The 19,758-nt window shown below is 40.5% G+C and overlaps 1 protein-coding gene across 13 annotated transcripts in view; it reads right to left on the reverse strand.

Moving 5' to 3' along the window:
- Window positions 1–1,104: 1,104 nt before the first annotated feature.
- Window positions 1,105–19,758, reverse strand: part of SH3PXD2A (SH3 and PX domains 2A) — a 259,093-nt gene continuing 240,439 nt past the window's right edge. For all 13 annotated transcript variants that reach the window (XM_081006148.1, XM_081006151.1, XM_081006150.1 and 10 more), the window contains 5 exons: window positions 19,006–19,340; window positions 17,317–17,366; window positions 15,535–15,654; window positions 1,863–15,388; window positions 1,105–1,602 (listed from right to left, as the gene is read on the reverse strand). In XM_081006148.1, coding sequence (XP_080862274.1) covers window positions 13,502–15,388; window positions 15,535–15,654; window positions 17,317–17,366; window positions 19,006–19,340 — 2,392 coding nt within the window. In that variant the 3' untranslated portion in view covers window positions 1,105–1,602; window positions 1,863–13,501. The remainder of the gene's footprint in view (window positions 1,603–1,862; window positions 15,389–15,534; window positions 15,655–17,316; window positions 17,367–19,005; window positions 19,341–19,758) is intronic.

Genomic DNA, 19,758 nt, shown 5'->3' on the forward strand with positions numbered 1-19,758 from the left:
TTCAGTGCCCTGAATGCTTCCTGGAATTAAGTGCAGCCTGTGAAAACAGCCCGACAGGGAAACCAAGCTAGTGAGGAACTGAGACTGAAACATTGGTGATGGATCACCACCACCACCTAGTGGCTAGTTTAGTAACTGCCACCCTCTATTGAAGAGTGAAGGGCAAAGTGGTAAACTACGGGTTGCACATAAAAAAAATGTGTTGCAAGGGACACCCATAAGCATACCAGAAACCAAGGACTGTGTAAGAAGTACACATTACCCTAAAGCTTTATATTTTACAAAAAGTGCATTGTTTATCAACACCTATTCAAATGAATTCACAACTGTGCACTTTTAGAGAGCACTCTTGAACTCAAGTGCCCATCACATATTACAAATCATATTACTCATATGACACTGATAGGAGTCTTACAAATAAAGGAAGAGCTGTGGGTCAGTGGTGCAGAACATGCTTTGCATGCAAAACAGAACAGGTTCAATTGCCAGCCTTTCTAGGTAGGGCGGGAAGCTAATGGACAATGGCTTGCTTGAACCTAAAGCAGCTTCCCCTCTTTCCACTTCTTCTGCTCATTTCACATTCCAACCCAGAAAAGGCAATTCTTAAATCATGAGTTCTGAAGTTACCTGAATTACTTAAAAACCAGTGTGTACTGGTTTAAGGATTTCTACCTTTTCTGCCTTAATAGTTCCCTTTCCATATTTATACCTCCATGATAATTTGTTATTTCCTTACCTCCTTTAGTTTCATGGATACAGCAAGGCCAACGTAAGTACTTCTTAAAAAAAAAAAAAAGATCATTGGGAATTTATTTTTGTGAGGATGCTGATCATTCTGTCCATAAGGGACCACTGTTGTCCTTGCAAGGAAGGACAAGATATGCTGTGCAGACAAGAATCTACAGTAGAAAGCTGCATATTCAGCTGTTGGCAGAAATAAAGGTTGCTTGTTGAAGCCTACACTCCAGGGACGCCAATTTTAACTGCTTTGGGGTTTCTTTTTCTTTCTTATTCTTAAAATCATGTGGCATATAATTTTTTGTGAACTACAATACAATAAATAAAATACAAACTCAATAAAAAGAAACTAAACAACAATTGGAACACAATTAAAAAGATCAAAAACTTTATTATTTTTTCATAGGACATAGAAGAGACCATGTAAACAAATGGAAATTTAAAAAGCAACAACTTAACAATTTGCAAGCATTTGAAGATAAGAGTATCCTTTACCCTTCTCCAAATGTACAATGTCTGAATCCCAAAGGTATTTTGTGGGTTCTTGAAGTGCCTGATGCCCTGGGTAAGATCTTTTTAGTTTTAACAGGACACTTGCATCATTGATTTAACACATACACACTCAAAACCCAACAACAACAACATAAATATAAAAATTAAAGTTCATATTATTAGCACCACCTTTGGTCCAAGCAATGAGTAAACTGGGAGATGACTGTGAGGTACAGTTAGTTATCAAGTCTTCTCTGCCTGAGACATTGAATATTATATTGTGGTTTCACATTGCAAAAACCTGGGAGTAAAACAGGCTGCAGCCTAGTCTCTCTTGGCAGTCCCTAAAACTAACATACCGTATTTTTCGCTCTATAAGACGCACCAGACCACAAGACGCACCTAGTTTTTGGAGGAGGAAAACAAGAGATAAAAAATTCTGAAGCTCAGAAGTCAGAACAGCAAGAGGGATCGCTACACAGTGAAAGCAGCAATCCCTCTTGCTATTCTGCCTTCTGGGATAGCTACGCAGCCTGCATTCACTCCATAAGACGTACACATATTTCCCCTTACTTTTTAGGAGGGAAAAAGTGAGTCTTATAGAGCAAAAAATACGGTAAAAAGCCTCTGACTAATAACTAGTATGTGTCCCCATATGAGAGTGCGCTTAGAGTGGCAATATTCCTCAATTCCCTTCCAAGTGTAAGCACTACGTAGTCCCAAGGATATCTGCTCCACAATGGCTAAGAGTGGTGAGCACAACTCTGTTTTGTGCTGCTTCACAGGATCTGAAGAGTTGTGCCCCAACATGATCTGGGACATAGTAAGGGATCTTAGGAGAACACATCTCCCTTTGCATGTTGCCCACATGGTGCTTATAAAAAGCATCATTAGCCAAAGTGAAAACTTGAGCCTCAAATATATTGTGACAAGCTGTACACACTTAGAACTGTTTTCGCTGTATAGAATCTTGCACATCACATGGGCATTTTCCTAGTCAGGAGTTCTGATTCAGCCTAATATTAGTACAAAGGCAGACCAGATGGAATTTCAAAAAAGGAACTGCTGTTTCCATGGTCATTCTGCTATGCCATCATCTAAGGCACACAGATTCCAACAAGACTGAAGTGAGCCCAAGGAGCCTATAGCAGAGAGAGCCATAAAATAGAGGACTGTTGGGCCAAAACATGTACAAAGATTTAGTTTCTATATTTAGGGATCAGTTTATCAAGAATCATTAATAGCGCATGGTTGCTGGTGGGGGGAAAAACTGAATATGGAGCTATATGCCTTAGGGTCTTTAAATCTTTTAGTCAAGTATATAGATGACAACTATTTGATCTGACAGCATTTCCCCATGAGTCTATGCAAGAATCCAGTGCAGCACTCACCTCTCAAATTCCAATGCCAAGAACTCATAAAATCTCCTTATAATACCTAGATATAAAATGCTCCACCTGGATGGATCTACATTTACACTGATAACAACTGCAACAGTACAACACCTTCTTCCAAATCACATTTCAGAAGCTCCAGTTGCCATAACAAAGACAGGCAAACCTGTAGAATTTCAGAATTTGAAGATCTCAAGAGTGGGACCATAAATCATTATCAGATGAGTTGTGAACATAAAACGACTCTGACTTTGACTACCAGGCCACCTTCTGACTGCACTGCCATCATGACTCCCACTTTACTAACCCCAGTAGGCACCAGACTGAATATTCACATACTTGGTTGTTCCACAAAGCTTTCATTCTGGCAAAACCTTTTGTTCAAACAAGGTGAAACCATGATGGCCAAGAAGGTCATCAACAGTGCAGCATGGCCTCAAGTTTTGAAATGAAATCTGGAAATGACAAAAATCTAACCAGCACACAAATTCTCATTCAATATCACAGGTTACATGAAAAGGCCAACTGTTGTTTAAAATTACTTGACCAAAAAATAGATTTTTTTGTTTAACTATAAGAAGATAATTTACTGCATATAACATTTAGTTTCCTCTTGTGAATTTGATTGCTGGTACATTCCAAAATCAGTTTAAGAGGGGACCAAGTTAGATCAAACAGGTGTCATCCTTTGTTGCGCTTGTTTTGTACAGAGACTACTAATGTGATATTTTAAAGGTTAACTGTGTTTCCCCAGTCACTATTAAAGAAATGGTGATGTGAGCTAAGGTAATTTCACCATAGTTCTCTGTTGTGAGATGATTTAAGCAAAACTAATACTTGCCCCAAATGATTTTTGTGAATGTGGCCAACATCCTTTTGCAGAAACCATTTTACTATGCAAACAGATTTATATTCTTCCTATAAACTCACTGTCATCTTTGATAATGAGCACAATAACAGTAAAATGCAACAGCTAGTTTTGTTTATCTTCTGCTTTTTTCTATTCCATATTTATTAGAGATCCACTAAAGGTCACATGCAACTTTTAACAATAGTGGTCATCTAGGGGTGGACTAAACCCCCCCCCCAATATTTTGTTAACAGTACTTAACATTCAACCGTTTGAACAGCTTAGCTAGAGGAAAAATAAATGGACAAGGACTACCCAAATCTATCATAGGACTCTTTATCTTCTCTTTCTCCAAAGTTTGATTCCCTCCTGGATTCTTTCTTATAACAAATCCAACCACAAAAAAAGATTCAATCTTCAACTTGCTCTCCCAACAGTAACCAATCCAACTTCAATAATAATAATAATAAACCTTCTGAAAAAACAAGCCAAACAAAACCAAAAGCAAACTCCGCTCCCCATCTCTATCACACAGCCCAAGAACCAACCACACATCCTACATCGTCTCCTCACCAACATACTCTCTCAGACTTTTGACAGTTACATTCACCTTTATGTTAAATAACCATTTCAAGAGGGTCATTGAAAGAACAATACTCAATATAAACTACTTGGAAGATTGGTAACAATCACAAGGCATTCAAATTCTGCTTCACTGTCCTGACTGTTTCTTGCAAAAAGAAAACCTTAATCCTTTTTATTGATTACTCTTTTTTAGATTTCAGGCAAAACAGTAATTTGCTGCCTGCTTTTGGTTTTCTGCACAAGTCTCTAAATTTCAAACTCCTAAACAACTCTCCAGTTAACTTTTTGCATAGTAAAAGGCTGCAGTTAGAACTTGTTGCACACAATCCCCAATAAAGTTCTGGCTCAAAAGGTGTAGGTGAAGCTTTGCCAAACCAAAAATGCTGAGATGGCAAGTTTTAAAATGCTGCAAAAATGAGATCACCAGCTGGCTCCATCTTTCATTTCTCATCAACAATTGGCTGTTTAAGTGAAGTAGAGCCACTTGGATTAAAGCCAGCTTAAAAACACAACTTGGCTATGCTGTCATGCCAGCTCGTCATTTCATGAACCTCTAGACTACTTGATATAGAAAACATTACTGCTTCAGATTACGAACTTCAGGATACAGATTCATATATTGCAATAAGTGAATCTGAACTTTTGGCAATAATGGGAGACACAGATGAAACACAGAGCAGTGATGTATGTTCATGCACTAAAACACAAAAAGCACCCAGAATGTCAGACCAGGCATATATATATATATATATATATATATATATATATATATATATATTCTTTTTTTTTTTTTAATGGAGATCCAATCTATTCCTCTTCAGTCATAATCCAGTTACCTCTTTTGACTGTTACCAAAAGATTACAGCCTCCCCGGCCCAGCCAATTTGGTTTAATAGCAAACAGGAGTCTCAGCACAGGACAATAGTGGCTGTTATGTTGCACAAGGAAAATGTGTTAAAACGACAGTGTGAAACTTTCAGTCAATTTGGTTTTAAAGAAAGGGAAAATTGCACTCATCAACCATCTAAAATACTGCTGTGTGGGGCCAGCCCACCCTGTAAACCTAGACTGAAAGGGACCCACTTTTACTTGGTCATGTTGAGCCTAAGAGATCTTATCACAACTTAGGAGGAGAAAACCCTGAAAACAGAAACCTGATTCCAAATAGGAGTCTTACTCGAAGCAGGCTTGCAATACCTTCAAGGATACAAACCCCACCAGACACCACCACTTCTACTTTAACATGCACACATGCATACTCAAGCACTCACCACTATTATTATTATTTTTTAAAAAAAAAACTTTAAAAAAAGTAAAAGAAGGATCTCTTAAATTGTTATTCCAGAAGGCTCTATACAGTGCTGTGGAGACTTGAGCAACAGCAATTGAAGGGCTGGCTCAGGGAGCTCCAATTACTGACCTCCAAGGATGCTGGGCAAGGTCACATGTACAGTACTTGATTCAAATATCACAAAAATCAAAATTAAAAATAACAACAACCTGTGAACAGATATGGTAAAGGAATTGACCGAGACGCTAACAGGAACCTTGAAGCAAGGACATAAAGCCCATGAGATCACTTGAGGACCTAATGAGTTTTCCATGTATTTGTCAATGATCTCTACACATCTACAAAAAAATTAAAAATTAAAAAATACCCACATCCTTAAAAAAGCACATATTTACAAAAAAAAAACACCTTCAGCTCTCCCAATCCGTACCTGCTAAATGCTTAGTTTATGTACAGTACCCCTGATTTAGCTGGAAACGTGTATGCCTAGAGTCTCAAAAAGGAGGCTTGGATTATGGCAGATGGATTATGACTATTTAGCAGCAAAAATCCAGTTGTGATTTAAAATGTATTACAGTCAGCAGTGTAGTTCTTCCTGCCAACTTTGTGCGTGCATGCACAGAGTTCAAATTTGATGAAACTAAACACTGAGACAAGAACCAGGGTCTCCTGATGCCAAATGCAAATTTATGTTGCTCTCCTGGACTCAGTTGCTTTTTTCTTTTTTCTTCTAAGAACACTGGAGGTGTAAAAATCACCAAATAATGCTCCTGCACAAGATCCACTGGGATCTGGGAGTAAGTCCCATAGAACACAATAAGGCTTCACTCCAAATAGGCATATATAGGAATGCGCCATGGGCATAGCCAAGGGGGGCAGGGAGGGGCAGCTGCCCCCCATAACCAATAAAATTCAATAAAAATACATAGCAAACTGAGGTTCAGCCCCCCCTAACAAAAAGCCTGGCTACACCTATGGAATGCGCTGAAAGAGGATTTTTTCCCATGAATATTTAAGCAATATTGCTGTGGAACTGCCTCATCGTGAGTTCAAAGGCTTGAGTACTTGAGTACAAGTGCCCAGCACAAAGATGCAGAGCCTGATCTTGGGCTGCTAAAGATAGGAACCATTCCTGTTCTTATCAGTGGAAGGAGATAATAGCAGGGCATGCACCAACAAGCTCATCTTTTCTTGCAAATGGCCTGAATGTGAAAGGCATGGAGCACTAAGGGATCATGAGGTAGAGACTGATTTGACATGCTGTGCTTCAAGCATACAATTAATCCTCATGTTGTCTCATGAGTGATTTCCCCCCTCAACACATCTATTCCAAGCTCCAGCATGTATTCCATGCTAACTAAAAGCACCCAGCCACACAATCCTATACATGTCTACACGGAAGTAAGCCCCACTGACTTGCATGGGACTTCCTCCTAGGTGAGTATAAGAAAGCAGCCTTAACTGAACAAACTGAATTTTGTAAGGAAGAAAAAATGAGTATTAGAAAGAAAAAGGGTGTTGAACAGTCACTAACACACACAAACAAGTCACACATCTATTCAAGTGTGATGCACTTGTGTAACCACTACTGCATTCAGCCACCACAGTAAATTCACACTCACAATCCATTTATACCAGAAATTTTCTGCTGCCTCCTCTCTTTTTCTCCATGGTTCCCTTCCTCTCATTCCTCATTTCCCCCCCAAGAGTGCATGACTGGATAATGACAAGACTTTTAAAAATCACACTGTGCGTTCCACTTTTAAGTCCTGGATGAGGGGCCTGTTTAATCTCTTTCAATATTGCACATATCCTCCAACTGGATTTTATCTTGAAAATGCAAAAAAAAAAAAAGGGGGGGGGGACGTAACCCAAAAACCAAAACCCAACAACACACACATACACATGAGAAAAATGTAAATGAACAAACTAGCTAATGAGATCTAAACTTAAATACTAGTATTTCTATTCTGTAAATGCTAGTAGTATGAAAATAATGAATGTTTAACCCAGATTCCCTTCGGTTTCTCATAAATGATAGAAAGCACGTTAACACATTTCTAAACAGAGAAAAGCAATGAGTATAATTTTACAATAAAATATGCCACACTAATATTTGAAAGTAGTTTAAACAAACAATTCTATAATGCCTTCGTCAAAATGTTCAGTGTTGCTACTGAAAGAAACTTTTTTGGAAATTGCTCATCATCAGAGACAAATGCAGACGTTGCTACTGCATTGTAAACTTGAAACACAAATGCACTTGTTCGCCTACCTCAGAATCTAGTCCAGAATTAGCCAGTCTGTAATGTTCCTTGCCAGTTACCTGTACAAATGAGCATTTTAAAGAAGTCCCACCCAAATTCTTTTGTATTCAACTGGGGCTGTGACCCTAAGCAACACTTGTACTGGAGTCAATGAGACTTAATTCTCTATAGATGTGTTAAGGAGTAAGTGCTATTTTTTTTTCACACAGAGGGGCTGTTTTGACAAGGACTTCAGTCACTGGAAAGTTGGGCCAGAATCCAAAAAGGGTTTGAAGCTAGTTCCAAGGAACTTTACGCCCATGGTTTCCTTCAGCAGCACCCCTCCCCATAGCAGCCCAATGCTACACAGCAAAACATTCAGAAATATGGGACTTTCATAAGCAGTTAGTGATATGGCTGGGAGTGGTGTGGTGGGCGGCAGCTGTAGTCAAATTCTTGGCTGGTAACAGCCCCTCACATGAGCCCAGGTGGCTCCAAATTGATATTTTGATATATGTTAACCAGGCATTCAAATTTTCAGTGAGGCCTAGTTCTCAAGAAAGAGCCAGGTGGTAAACCTTTATCTGAACTGAACCACTTCAGACTGCAGATAGGGAAAGATCTGATTGAAAGACCTGCCTCAGAAAAACAAAACGGAACAAGAACAAAAAACAAAAGAAGAATTCCTGCATACAGAAAACAAAATGTTAAGGAAATGACTTCAAGGCTACATCTTACCTGGCCTATGCAGGTAAGTTTGTGGATGTGGTGGATCATTCAAGCATGGAGGCATCCATTGCAGACACAGGTTTGCTACCTCATCAGCTTTTTGAGAAATAAACTTAAGTCTCAGCTTGAAAGAAATTGCAATAGGCAACAGGTATATGCAGGAAGAGTCAAAGAGAAATAGTGTTCACTAGAATTAAAAAACAAAACAAAACAGGAAGAGTATCTTTTCAGGCATTATATAAAACCGCAATAACGAACTCAGAAGTGCTCATTATTATTAAAGTTGCAGTATACAGCAGAACAAAAAAGTTTCAAATTTTTGGTTTTTTGTTTTCAAAAAAAGATGATTGGTTTTTTTTTTAACTTTTGCTTTCTCAATCATTCCCATTTCACATATTTTTTTTGAAAGCATGGATGACCAAGGTAATCTCAAATAATCAGGAAAATAACTAGAAAGCCACTCCTCCTTCCACAAGAGGGCACTCCGACTTCAAAATATTTTATTCAGTAGCTCCCTGGAGAATTAAGTGAATTAGTTAACTCTGAAAGTACAATTATTATTAAATTGCAACTTGATTTTTGATTAGTTTTTAGAAGTACAAAATACTTTTTCCCACCAAAATGCTGCAGGTATTTTACAACCATTTGAATGGGACTATAGTGTTTGTGCAGTGAGATCATGAAGACTTGTCACAAGTAATTGTGAATAGGCCTGGCGCTGCATTTAATTTTCCAGTTCTGAAAAAGTTTCCTAGATATGACCTATCAGCTAAAGTGGGAAACGTAAATTGCATACCAGTAACAGTGAAACTGACTAAAGGTGCTTTCTAGTGTCCTTTATTCCACCCCTTTCATACATCATGAAATCGCCTCCAAGCTTGTCCAACACGTGTGCATGCACAAGCTATATCTTGTGTGCACAAGCACACAAATATATTTGTGTGTGTCTTGCAGAAAGCACAACATCACGAACAGCAAGTAGATGCAGAGCTGAGAGCAGCTCAGAAGTTAACTTTGCTACTTGCTCAGAACCTCATCACCATAATCACATAAAGTATATTATAATATTGGCTACTGGACCACCTCTGTTGGGCAACTGAATATTGCTTTCTTTTTTAATGCACAATAGATCCTACTCCTCAAGTATTTGTATACATCTTTCAGTAATTATTGATGAGCAAACTGATCTCATAAATAGGAGACCTCTGCAAGAAAACAGGGCTTACAGATACCATGCCTGCTCTGTATCATATTGATAGCAAATAGATATTATTTTTGTGGGTAGCAGCCACATGCTTAATATGCAGCAAGAAAGGCGTATGTTCTCAAGAGAACAATTTAGAACAATTTAGCAGACAGCGATCTTCTGCACATAGGACTGGAGAATGGTCAACAGTCATCCATTAAGCGCTGGGGGCTAGCAGAATATATTGAAGACATCTAGGGAATCTGGTGGTGGGATGGGGGCTTGTTAATTACTACTTCAGATCAGCTCCTCACATTTACTCAGGGCTGCATACGTTTAAGGAATATAACTAGCTGATCCACTGCTCTCCAAATCTGAAATATATGTCCCTTTTCCTTAGCAGAAAGTTGACACTTGCTAACTGAATCTACTGTATTTTGAGAGTCCAATGGCTCAATGTAGAAAAGTTGGGAGCTGCACATTTAGCTTTCCCAGGAGATGATGGCATCTTTAGAACAAAACTGTATAGTACAATTTTTAAATAATCATAAATTATTTTAATAAATAGGTGAACTTTAAAAAAATGACAATTTATACTGCACCTTTAAATAATGCACTTGGTTTTTTCTGCATTTTGGTTTAAATTGTTAAAGTGCATTAATTCAAAAATAATGAACCACTTCCTTATCATTATTGTTAAAAAATAAATCATAAACATTAATATGAGTTGCTAAATCACTACTATTAGTACTGCAATCTAGCAGATTACTTTATGGTTTTGCTCTATTTAATACTGTCCAGCAGAAGAACATAATACTTCTATTTATAATCTCACAGCAGCTCTGGCAGTTCTTTTAACAATGGCTGCTAAGGTTTCAGCAGACTTTTAAAATGAAGAGAAACTTCCAAGAGGCAGAGCTGCTAGGCCTTAGGAAGAAAAGCTCAGGAAAAACACCTACACCTTTTACTTTGCAGTGTAGATCATGACCTTCTCCCCATGGGCTCTTCCACTGAGCGCGTCATAGGCCTCTCCATTCCTTCCTGCTTCACACAAGCCAACCCTTCTTCCATGCTTATTTATCCAATATAAAGCAATAGTATGGAAGGTGGTGGCAGCCAAACTTTAATGGTGTCTCAACAGATCAAACTGAAAGGACAATTGGCACATGAGCTGCAGAAATCAACCCCTCCCCCAACATTTCTCATTGATTCAAGACGCGTAACACCATATTTTTGTTTAAAGAGAAAGAGAGATGAATCAAGTGAGAATTATGTAATGTTTCCCAAAGACCAAACATCTCCCCATTATATATTTGATTTTGAATCCTTTGGAAGAAATGTATCCATTCAGTTCGTTCAAATCTTCCCATTCTTTTGTCTTTCACCTAGTGGAAGGCATGAAGTGTTGCTGGAAGATGAAAGAGTTTTTTATATTATTTATTCTTGCACAGTAACACAAGCACAGCTGGTTTTCTTCTCTTGACACACAAAATGCTGGGCCTCAGGACAGAGACATCAAACTCTCATCCGAGAGTCGGTATTCTTAAGCAAAGGCCTTCCGGTGTTTCCTTTTTTACAATTATAAAGTTTATTTAAGGGCTGGTGTTTGAGGCCACGGGGAGGGGGATACACTTTGCACCCAAGCCTTTCCCCCCCAGTGGCTTTTCATTTTTCCCATGCTCTCCCACAAATGTTCTATCTTTGAAGTTTCATGATTATAAATATCAATGGTGGGGGGTAGAAACAAATGGAGAGACTGCCCATGTGTGCAGGTGAGCAGGTGCTTGAACAGGTACATTCCCCACTCAATAGTGTTCTCATTCAATTGCTTTGCAGGTTTTGAAAGTATCAGGTGCTTCTCTCGCAACACAAAGTAACATTCAAGTGAATACAACAGAAGAGTGATTCCTACTGCTTGCTCTTAAAAAGGGGGAAATAAGAAGTTTAGGACACAGATGGTTCAAAAATAAAAATCATCCCACAAATATACAAATTAAAAACAATTGTGCAGACAGTAAAATGCATGGCTTTTTTCTCTCTTCCCTGCCCCAACTTTGTAAACACAGATGCTTCTCTGCTGGCTGAGAATGGGCATTCATATCTGGAAACAACACTTAAATACAAACTGTATGGGTCTCCTTGCTTTGTTTTTATTTGAGGCATTGCCACATGCAATCTGTTACTCCCAGTATTCTTGATCTTAAGCACTGTGAGAGTTCTGACATGCATGCACAATTCCTGCACTGGCACTGTCTGCCTCATTTCCACATGAGGATGACTCTGACCATGTGCAATGAGGATGCACACGGGGTATCACTCCTCTATCAATGAAAGGCATGCGGAAGAGCATGGACACGGAGAAGCTCCATGTTTACATATAGACACTCCTGCACCTCAAGTAGCACCTGGAGTGGGCAATTGGCTGTGATGCAGTGGCTTCAAGGTATCCCTTACTCCTTACAGAAAAGTAACTCCTCACTCTCTTCTACTGGCAAGGAAATGTTTTTACATCATGCACAATAGAGAGATCCAATCCCTGTGAACATGAATATATGCTTCCCTTCATAGGAAATAATGGAAATCCCCTGCCAAACAAAGGCCCGTTATGTGGAAGCAAATCCCTTCCACTCGGGGCCAACTCATCTACTTTAAGTTTTTCTCTTTGTAATACATCCCAAAGGGATTGGCAGGTGGATCCATGCAGATGGCTCTGGAGAAGCCATCACCACTGTGTTACATGACTCATTGGCCTGATTTTCAAGCCACAGGAGGCCACTGTGCGGCCACAAGAGCAGAAGCCTTATGGGGCTTTGGGATGGGAGCAGAGTGCATGCACAACTTAAGGAGCTGTGCAGAAGCACTGGTGGAAGCAAGCCTGGTAATTCTGACCTGGGCAAAATGAAGAGGAAGGGAAGAGTTCTTGAGAAATCCCTTTCCCTCTAGCAAAGGCTTATGGATGGCCAAGGAGCCAAACCCATGATGGTCCATGAGCCAGCAAATGGGGCTTTGTGGAACAGCAGATTCCCCTTTTAAGCTACAGACAACTGATATTCCCTGCATTCAGATGAAACTTTGCTGCTTCATAGTCCAATATGGGGCTCTGGATAGCAAAGTATGTGACAAACCCCTTCAAAGTACTTTCAATATTGGTTGTTCAGAAGAACCTCAAAATAAAACATTAAATTTTGAGACCAATAAGTTTGCACAAGAGGTGTGTTGCAAACACATGATTTTTAGTGTGCATACAAACACCTAGGAACCACATTAAAGTTTGACTACACATCTAATTCCAATAATAATAGTAAAAAAAACTTGACCCCTTCCCCAAACAGTTGACACAGAGATCACCACAGGACAGAAGCATGACCGATGCCATTGGGGGAAACTGACAATATGCACTTAATGTCAGGTACTAGCAATGCACAGTGAAAAAGCTCCAAGTCTTCAATCTGGAGACAAGAATGTGATAGCCAAGGGCCAACACTGGATTTCTTGAGTTTCCCCACTTGCTCTGCTGATTTAAAGATATCTCGCTGGTGGTGGAGACTCATCCACAGCTTGGAAACACTCCATGTGGAAGAAATGAACAAGCTGATTTTTTTAACATGTCCAGGTTGGCACCAAACTCCCCACCATTCGCAATTGGATGCACAGGTCCAAACTATACTGTGAAAGGCACACATTTGGTTTCCTTTTATGACAACCAGGATGGTGGAATAATGAACCACGTTGCACTCAAAATTATGAAAGTCTTCACCAAAACAGAAAGAGAATGCCATTAGTTCCAGCTGCCTTTTTCCTTGATATTTGCTGAACAAGCCAATTCCTTCAAACACCCTCAAAGACGGCAGACTTGCTGGTCATAGCAAAGGTCAGATCAACAGTCCCTTGTATATTAGATAGAATAAAAAGGGAATAAAATCATTGTATTTCCCCCCTTCCTTCCGTATGTACACAGTATAAAAGTATAAATAATGGAATTTAAAGACTCTAATTCTTTTTCTCCAAATAATTCGAGGGCACCCAGCCTTTAAAAGGTTTTCCTCCATCCATGATCTGACAGTACCACCAACCATTTGGGTTCCTTTCCAGGACCTCCATGCAGACACCTTCCTGAAATCCAGCAGTTTCTTCGTCCCCCTCATAATCTGCAATGGAGATGTAGATATCCTTAAGGTTATTGTGAATGAACTGGGATTTTTCAATGGGCTTGGGCCTGACTGTGGACACTGGGATTCCATTGCGCTCAGAAGGTACGTAGGAACTTGTCTCAGACCCCTCAGAACCCAGCCGATCAGTGTGCTTTATCTTAGAATCACTAGTCTGAGGTTGGGCAGCATTGAAAGAAGAGTTGCGGCGTACTGCCCTCAGGTGGTCTGTGGCAGTAAGAGACTCATTCCTACGCAGGGAACAAGGCAAGTTATTATCCTTGGGTGGTGGGGAGACAAACACTGACTGTGGCCTCACTGCTAGTTGCCTAATCCCATTCCGCAATTTGACAGACCCAGATGTTTTAGAAAAGCCACCAGGTGGTTTACTGGGAATGGGAGGTGTTGCTCTCTTGCTCTGGTTGATGGTGTTGAGTGCTTGGACCTTCTTCTCTATCTTCTCCAAGCTGTTGGATTTGTTTTCATTCCTTCTGTTCTTGGCCACTGAGATGTTAGCCTCATTCGAACTGGTTTCCCGTTGTTGGTTATCAGACGGTACCAGATAGTGAGAAGGAGCCCAGCCTTCTGTGTCTCCATATCTCAAATACCACCACCCACTTGTTTGCTTTTCCAGAACTTCCACTGTTATCCCCGCTGGGAAGCTGATCTCAGAATCTTGAACTTTCTGGTAAGAATCAGTAGTTACATAGATACATTTTGAGGAGTTGTTTTCATTCTCTGCCTTGTTTGGCTGGCTGGAGTAGAATATGGCATGGGAATGAGTGGGAATGAGATCTGCAGAGCTTCTTCTGAATGACTCTTCTGGGTTTCCAGAAGCTGTCCGAGGTGGACTTTCAGACTCTTCACTTCTTGAACCTTTAAGCCCGCCTCTCAGCTGTCCAGTTGGTCTCAGCTGGTGACGTAAAGTGCTGATGTCCATCCTTTCTTGGCTTTGGGAGTCTGCTTTGTTCAGGAAAGGTTTTGGTCTCACCATTGGTTTTGCCCTGCTAGACACTGCCTCCCCAGTATCCCTCTTTAGGCCAGTTTTGGGCATGCTACTTAAACCAACGTCTGAAGCGGACCTTGGCTTTGTCTCCTCATTCCGGGGGTAGTGCGGCTTCCCAAGGTTTGGCTGAATACTCTTGTCGCTTTTGGGCTTCAGGAGGGAAGACTTGGGAGAAACAGAACACGGAGAATTTCTTTGGATCAGAGACAGTGATGAACTTCTTTGAGAATCAGAGTCCCCACTAGATTCTTTGCTTGACAGAGCATCTTCTATGTATGGCCTGAAGCCTTCATTTTCATAGATGGTCTCCTCTTCATGTGCTACATCTTCAGATGACTCTCCAACTCGGAATTTTGCCCTTTGGAGGGATGACACAGGGGAAGGCTTGAGTAGATGGAACATGCCTCTCTCCAAGCTGCCATCTTCCCCTTGGCTCAGCTCAGACTCAGAGTCAGCACCAAAGGCAGGCACATCATACTCTGGCTCCTCATACTTTTGCTTGTCCTGGGCATCTCCTGAAGATATGGTTCCAGCAACTGTTCCTTCTTCAGAGTCTTTTGATTTATTGGGAGGTGCTGGGGGAGGAACTTTGGGTCTGGTCAAAGTACTTGTTCGCCTGTTTAAATTTGGCTTCTTCCTTTTGTCAATGTATGATGCTGGAGCCCAGCCTTCCTTTTCACCAATCTGCACATACCACCAGCCACCAGAATTCTTGTCAATAACCTAGAGAGGGATTAACATAGAGATTAGTTTGGGAGGAAAAGGACAAAACTATAGCACATTATTTTTTATCTATGGTACCGTCTCATTTCTGCCTAAGGTTAGCAGCTACGCATCACTCATTAGCTTGTTTCCCTTTCTAGGCTTACCTCCGCCTTTTGTCCCCCATGAAAGCTGATCCCATCAGAGATACAAGACTGGAACTCTGCAATGGTGTAGTATTCAACTTCCACTGATGGTGGCTCAGGAGGTTTAGGCAGCTGGAAGCCCTGCAGTGAGAAAAAGGGATAAGGAGAGTAGTTAAAAGTGGCAATAGGGTGCAGAGGGAAATAGGAAAAATTAAGGTTTTATTTTATTTTAAGAAAGCTGCTTGCAGTTTAAGCAAGGAAGTGAGATGAATAAATGTCAGCCCAGATATTAAAAGCTCATAAGCTTTTATCATCAGGGGGTAGCTAGGATGTGGCCCTCCAGATATTGCTGGACTACAATTTCCATCAGAACCACTGACATGGCCAATCGCCAAGGATAATGGGAACTGTAGTCCAGCTATCCCTTAAACCTGGTGGCCAATCAAGGGGAATGGGTGTTACCAGTCCAGTGACACAACTCTCAGTCAGTTTAAACTTCCTCAATTAAATACATTAGTGAGATTTCCACTTCCTACGGAATGGGAAGAAGACGAAAACCCTTGAAGCAGGAAGACCCTCTGTGCTGCCATCTCCATTCCCTGTTTTTAAATGACTGGATAATGTGGATGGATGCACAGGAGCGTAAAACTCACAAGCCTTGAACAACTTAAAAATATTAAGTGGAAATTGCTTCATAGTAGAAATCCTACAGCAGAGGTAGCTAGGTTTTGGGTTTTTTTTTTACATTAAGGACAACACTGAGGGTTCACCTCAGTAATAGTTATAATCACTCAAGCAAGATTATAAGACCTGAGGGAGGTAGAACACAGAGAAAACATTCAAATACACACAATGAAAGAATCTCTATTCAACCCAACCTTTTAACTATTGCTTAAACCATTTTGACAGTGTATATTTCTTCTCCCACTTTTTTTGTGAAGGGAAAAAAGGGCAGATGAGAGAAACAGGATGAAGAGCCTTTCTTCATTGGACAGTTTATATTTGTCTAGATTAAATGCGTTACAAAATGGCATGCCACTGGAATGAGCAAATCCAGGCCTGCATTTGATAGAGGTGGGTGTGGCAGGAAAATAGGTATTTTAAGGACAAACTTGGTCTAGTACATTAAAGAAGTGGAAGCTTGCACGTACATATTCACATTATAAGCTATGTATGGTACAACTCAAAATGAAGAGACAGGAGTATGTGGGGGGATGGAATAAAACTCAGTTCTGTAATACAGCTGTAGTTCATGGATCACTAATAGCTCCAAACAACTTTTGACAAGTTGTTTTGACAAGGCTACATCCTCAACATATATTTAAGGTACTCAGATATCACTTTTTAGAAGCCACTTCTCTCCCCCCCCCAAGAATCTTGGGAACTGAAGTTTTTAAGGGTGCTAAGAGTTTTTGGAGATCCCCTCAAAGAGCTACAATTCTGAGAGTGGTTTAACAATCTATCATTCTTCCCAGGAAACTGGAAACTGTAGCTCTGTGAAGGGAATAGGGGCCTCCTAATAACTCTCAGTACCCTTATTAAACTACACTTCCCGTGATTTTTTGGGAGAAGCAATGACCATTTAAAATGGTATCATAGTGCTTTAAATGTATGGTGTGGATGCGGCCAAAGACAATATAAAAGTAGTATGTGCACAAGTGGGAAAACAAAAAAGTGACACTTCCCACTTTCTTCCTTCCTGTTCCACTGGGACCTGAGTGCAACAGATTAAGAGGTGTTGCATTTGTGCAAAGTTAAATATTTGCAAGTGCCATTGGAAGTATAAAAGAAATTGGCACTCACCAAACTAGATTCTCTTCTTGGGGGAGGTCTGGTTCTTAGATTTGGAGAACCTAGTGAGAGAAGAAATATTCCATATTTAAACAGAACAGGCACATGCACACCCAAGCTTCAATGTTCTGCCAGCAATTAAAATAAAAATTAATGTGTCCAAGAAAAATAAAATAATTTATTTCTTACAATAATTTTATAACAATTTTTAAGGCGCAAAGCCTTCCTGGGCACCTTATGTTTTTAAACAAAATACAAATAACATATTTATGAAAACCAACAGAGCAGCAAAGTCAGCATAAAAACAGGACTGACAACTCTCCAAGACTCCCACAAGCTCCAGATGTTTTAGATTACAACTTGTGCTGGCTGGGGCTGATGGGAGTTGGGGTCCAAAACAACTGGAGGGCACCAGGTTGGCAAAGGCTTGTCTACAAGCTCTAAGAGGTCTAGACAAATGATAAGGTCTTCACCTGCCCCCACCCCAAAAGGGTTACTATATGCTGAAGCCAGAACTGATCTGCTTTATCTGAGACATGGGAGAAGAATAATTAAAACAGATGATTATTTTAATCTTGCCAAATTATGTTGGATGGAACTGATGGTGGGGGCAAGGTGCAAATAAGTCAAACTAAAACCAGTGGGTTTTTGGAGTTAAGCCAACATAGTATGGGAATTTTGTCTTGTTTTTTATGATGCCCAGAAAGATGGCATGGCTATTCACAACAATGGAGCTCCTTTCATGTGATCTTTGCATGCAGAGAGGGGGACAAGATCATATGGTCCCTGTCTCCATTCTGCACACCTTCAAGTAAGAACTGTATGGCGCCTATGAAAACAGAGCTGTAAATACAGATGACTCTCTACATGGCTGGATTATACTTCTGTGGGCTCTGTTCTGACCTTCAAGTGACTGTACTGAAGCAGAGCTTGCTGCCATGATTCCATGCCCCCTCTTTATGTCTGTTCAATCACTCTAGATGTGAACAACTGAAAAACCCTTGTGCTAATATAGAAATCTAGACTTTTAGGAGCTGTTCACCAGAAGGGGGCGTCAGATGTCTTTCCAAAAGACGAGTCTATGCAGGAATCATGTCACATTCCGGATCATAGCAATCAATCACAGACTGGTGGTTGTCAGACAGACTTTTTGCAGACAAACATCAGCCAAGGGGCCAAGCCAGGTGTAGCCTGCACTCCATATTAATATTCTACTCTGCCCTGCAAGACTTGCTGTCATATGCATGCTGTCTATCTATCCTCCCTCCTCCTTTGTATGTTTCTTGTGCCAACTCCATTTTCACAAACCTCTCGTTTCAATCATAGTTTTTAATGGCTTAATTGGTATAATCATATAACTTTAAATTCACCCATTTTCTGGATTTAAGAATGAGCTGGGGTTCCCATATGTTGTTGGATGACATTTCCCATCATTCCTGACCATTTGGCAAGATGACTGTGGATGATGGGAGTTGGAGTCCAACAACTTTTGAGGGCCCAAGGTAAAAGCACCACCCATCACCCTTGATCACTGGGCCATGCTGGCTGGGGCTGATGGGAGATGTAGTCCCCTAAACATCTGAAGAACCGGGCTGAGGAAGCTGCTCTCAACTAGTATTTTCCTTAATCCATCAGACATTGTTGACCCTTCCAACCTGCCCCAGCAGTAAATAAGCAGCTAGGAGTCTACTATGGCCTTACTTATTTGAGCTCTTTGTGGTGCAATCCGTGCTATGGCTGGAGAACCCTGTGCCAATTTTGAAATCTGTTTGTCTTGAGTCATCATGGCATTGCCATTAGAATCATTGCATAAGATGGGCAAGCTTATTTCCTTCTTGGTGATGTGGGATTCTGCTGTTTCAATTTCTGACTGGGTTTCCTTGTCACTAGAGGATTTCTTATTCAACAGGTTGCTGATCTCCATGATGTTTCCTATAATTTCCACTGGCCCCGTCAAGTTCTTTTTCCTTGATGGAAGGTCATCTTTTGCTTTTTTCAGGTACGAGGCTGGGGCCCAGCCCTCTTTGCCTAAATACCTAGAAATAGAAAACGCAAATATATTCAGTTTTCTGTGCCTCAAAATCTGACATGGTGTTGCAGGATGATGTATAGGATTAGAATCCCCATGCACACCTTAAAATGCATGCAAGAAACCCCTACTAATGGAAAGTGACTATAACCACACAGTTGCCGGTCAGTGCTGCAATACTGAAATGAAGCAGAGATTATAAGCCTGTGGTCCTCTAGCTACAGTTAAACTCCAAATCCCATCAGCCCTAGCTGCATAGCAACTGGTAAGTGTGCTCCAAGAATCCTACTTTGGAAATACAAAACCCAATAGTCCCTGGATCCTGGATGCTTCCAGGCAGTCCTTAATTTGCAAAGAGGTCATTGAGATATCACTAAATGGGTAGTTAGAGAAGGGATTTTTAGACTTGGGGATATTACCTGGAA

The sequence above is a fragment of the Podarcis pityusensis genome (genome assembly GCF_964106645.2).
Source record: "Podarcis pityusensis genome assembly, chromosome: 5".
Classification (NCBI taxonomy): Eukaryota; Metazoa; Chordata; class Lepidosauria; order Squamata; family Lacertidae; genus Podarcis; species Podarcis pityusensis.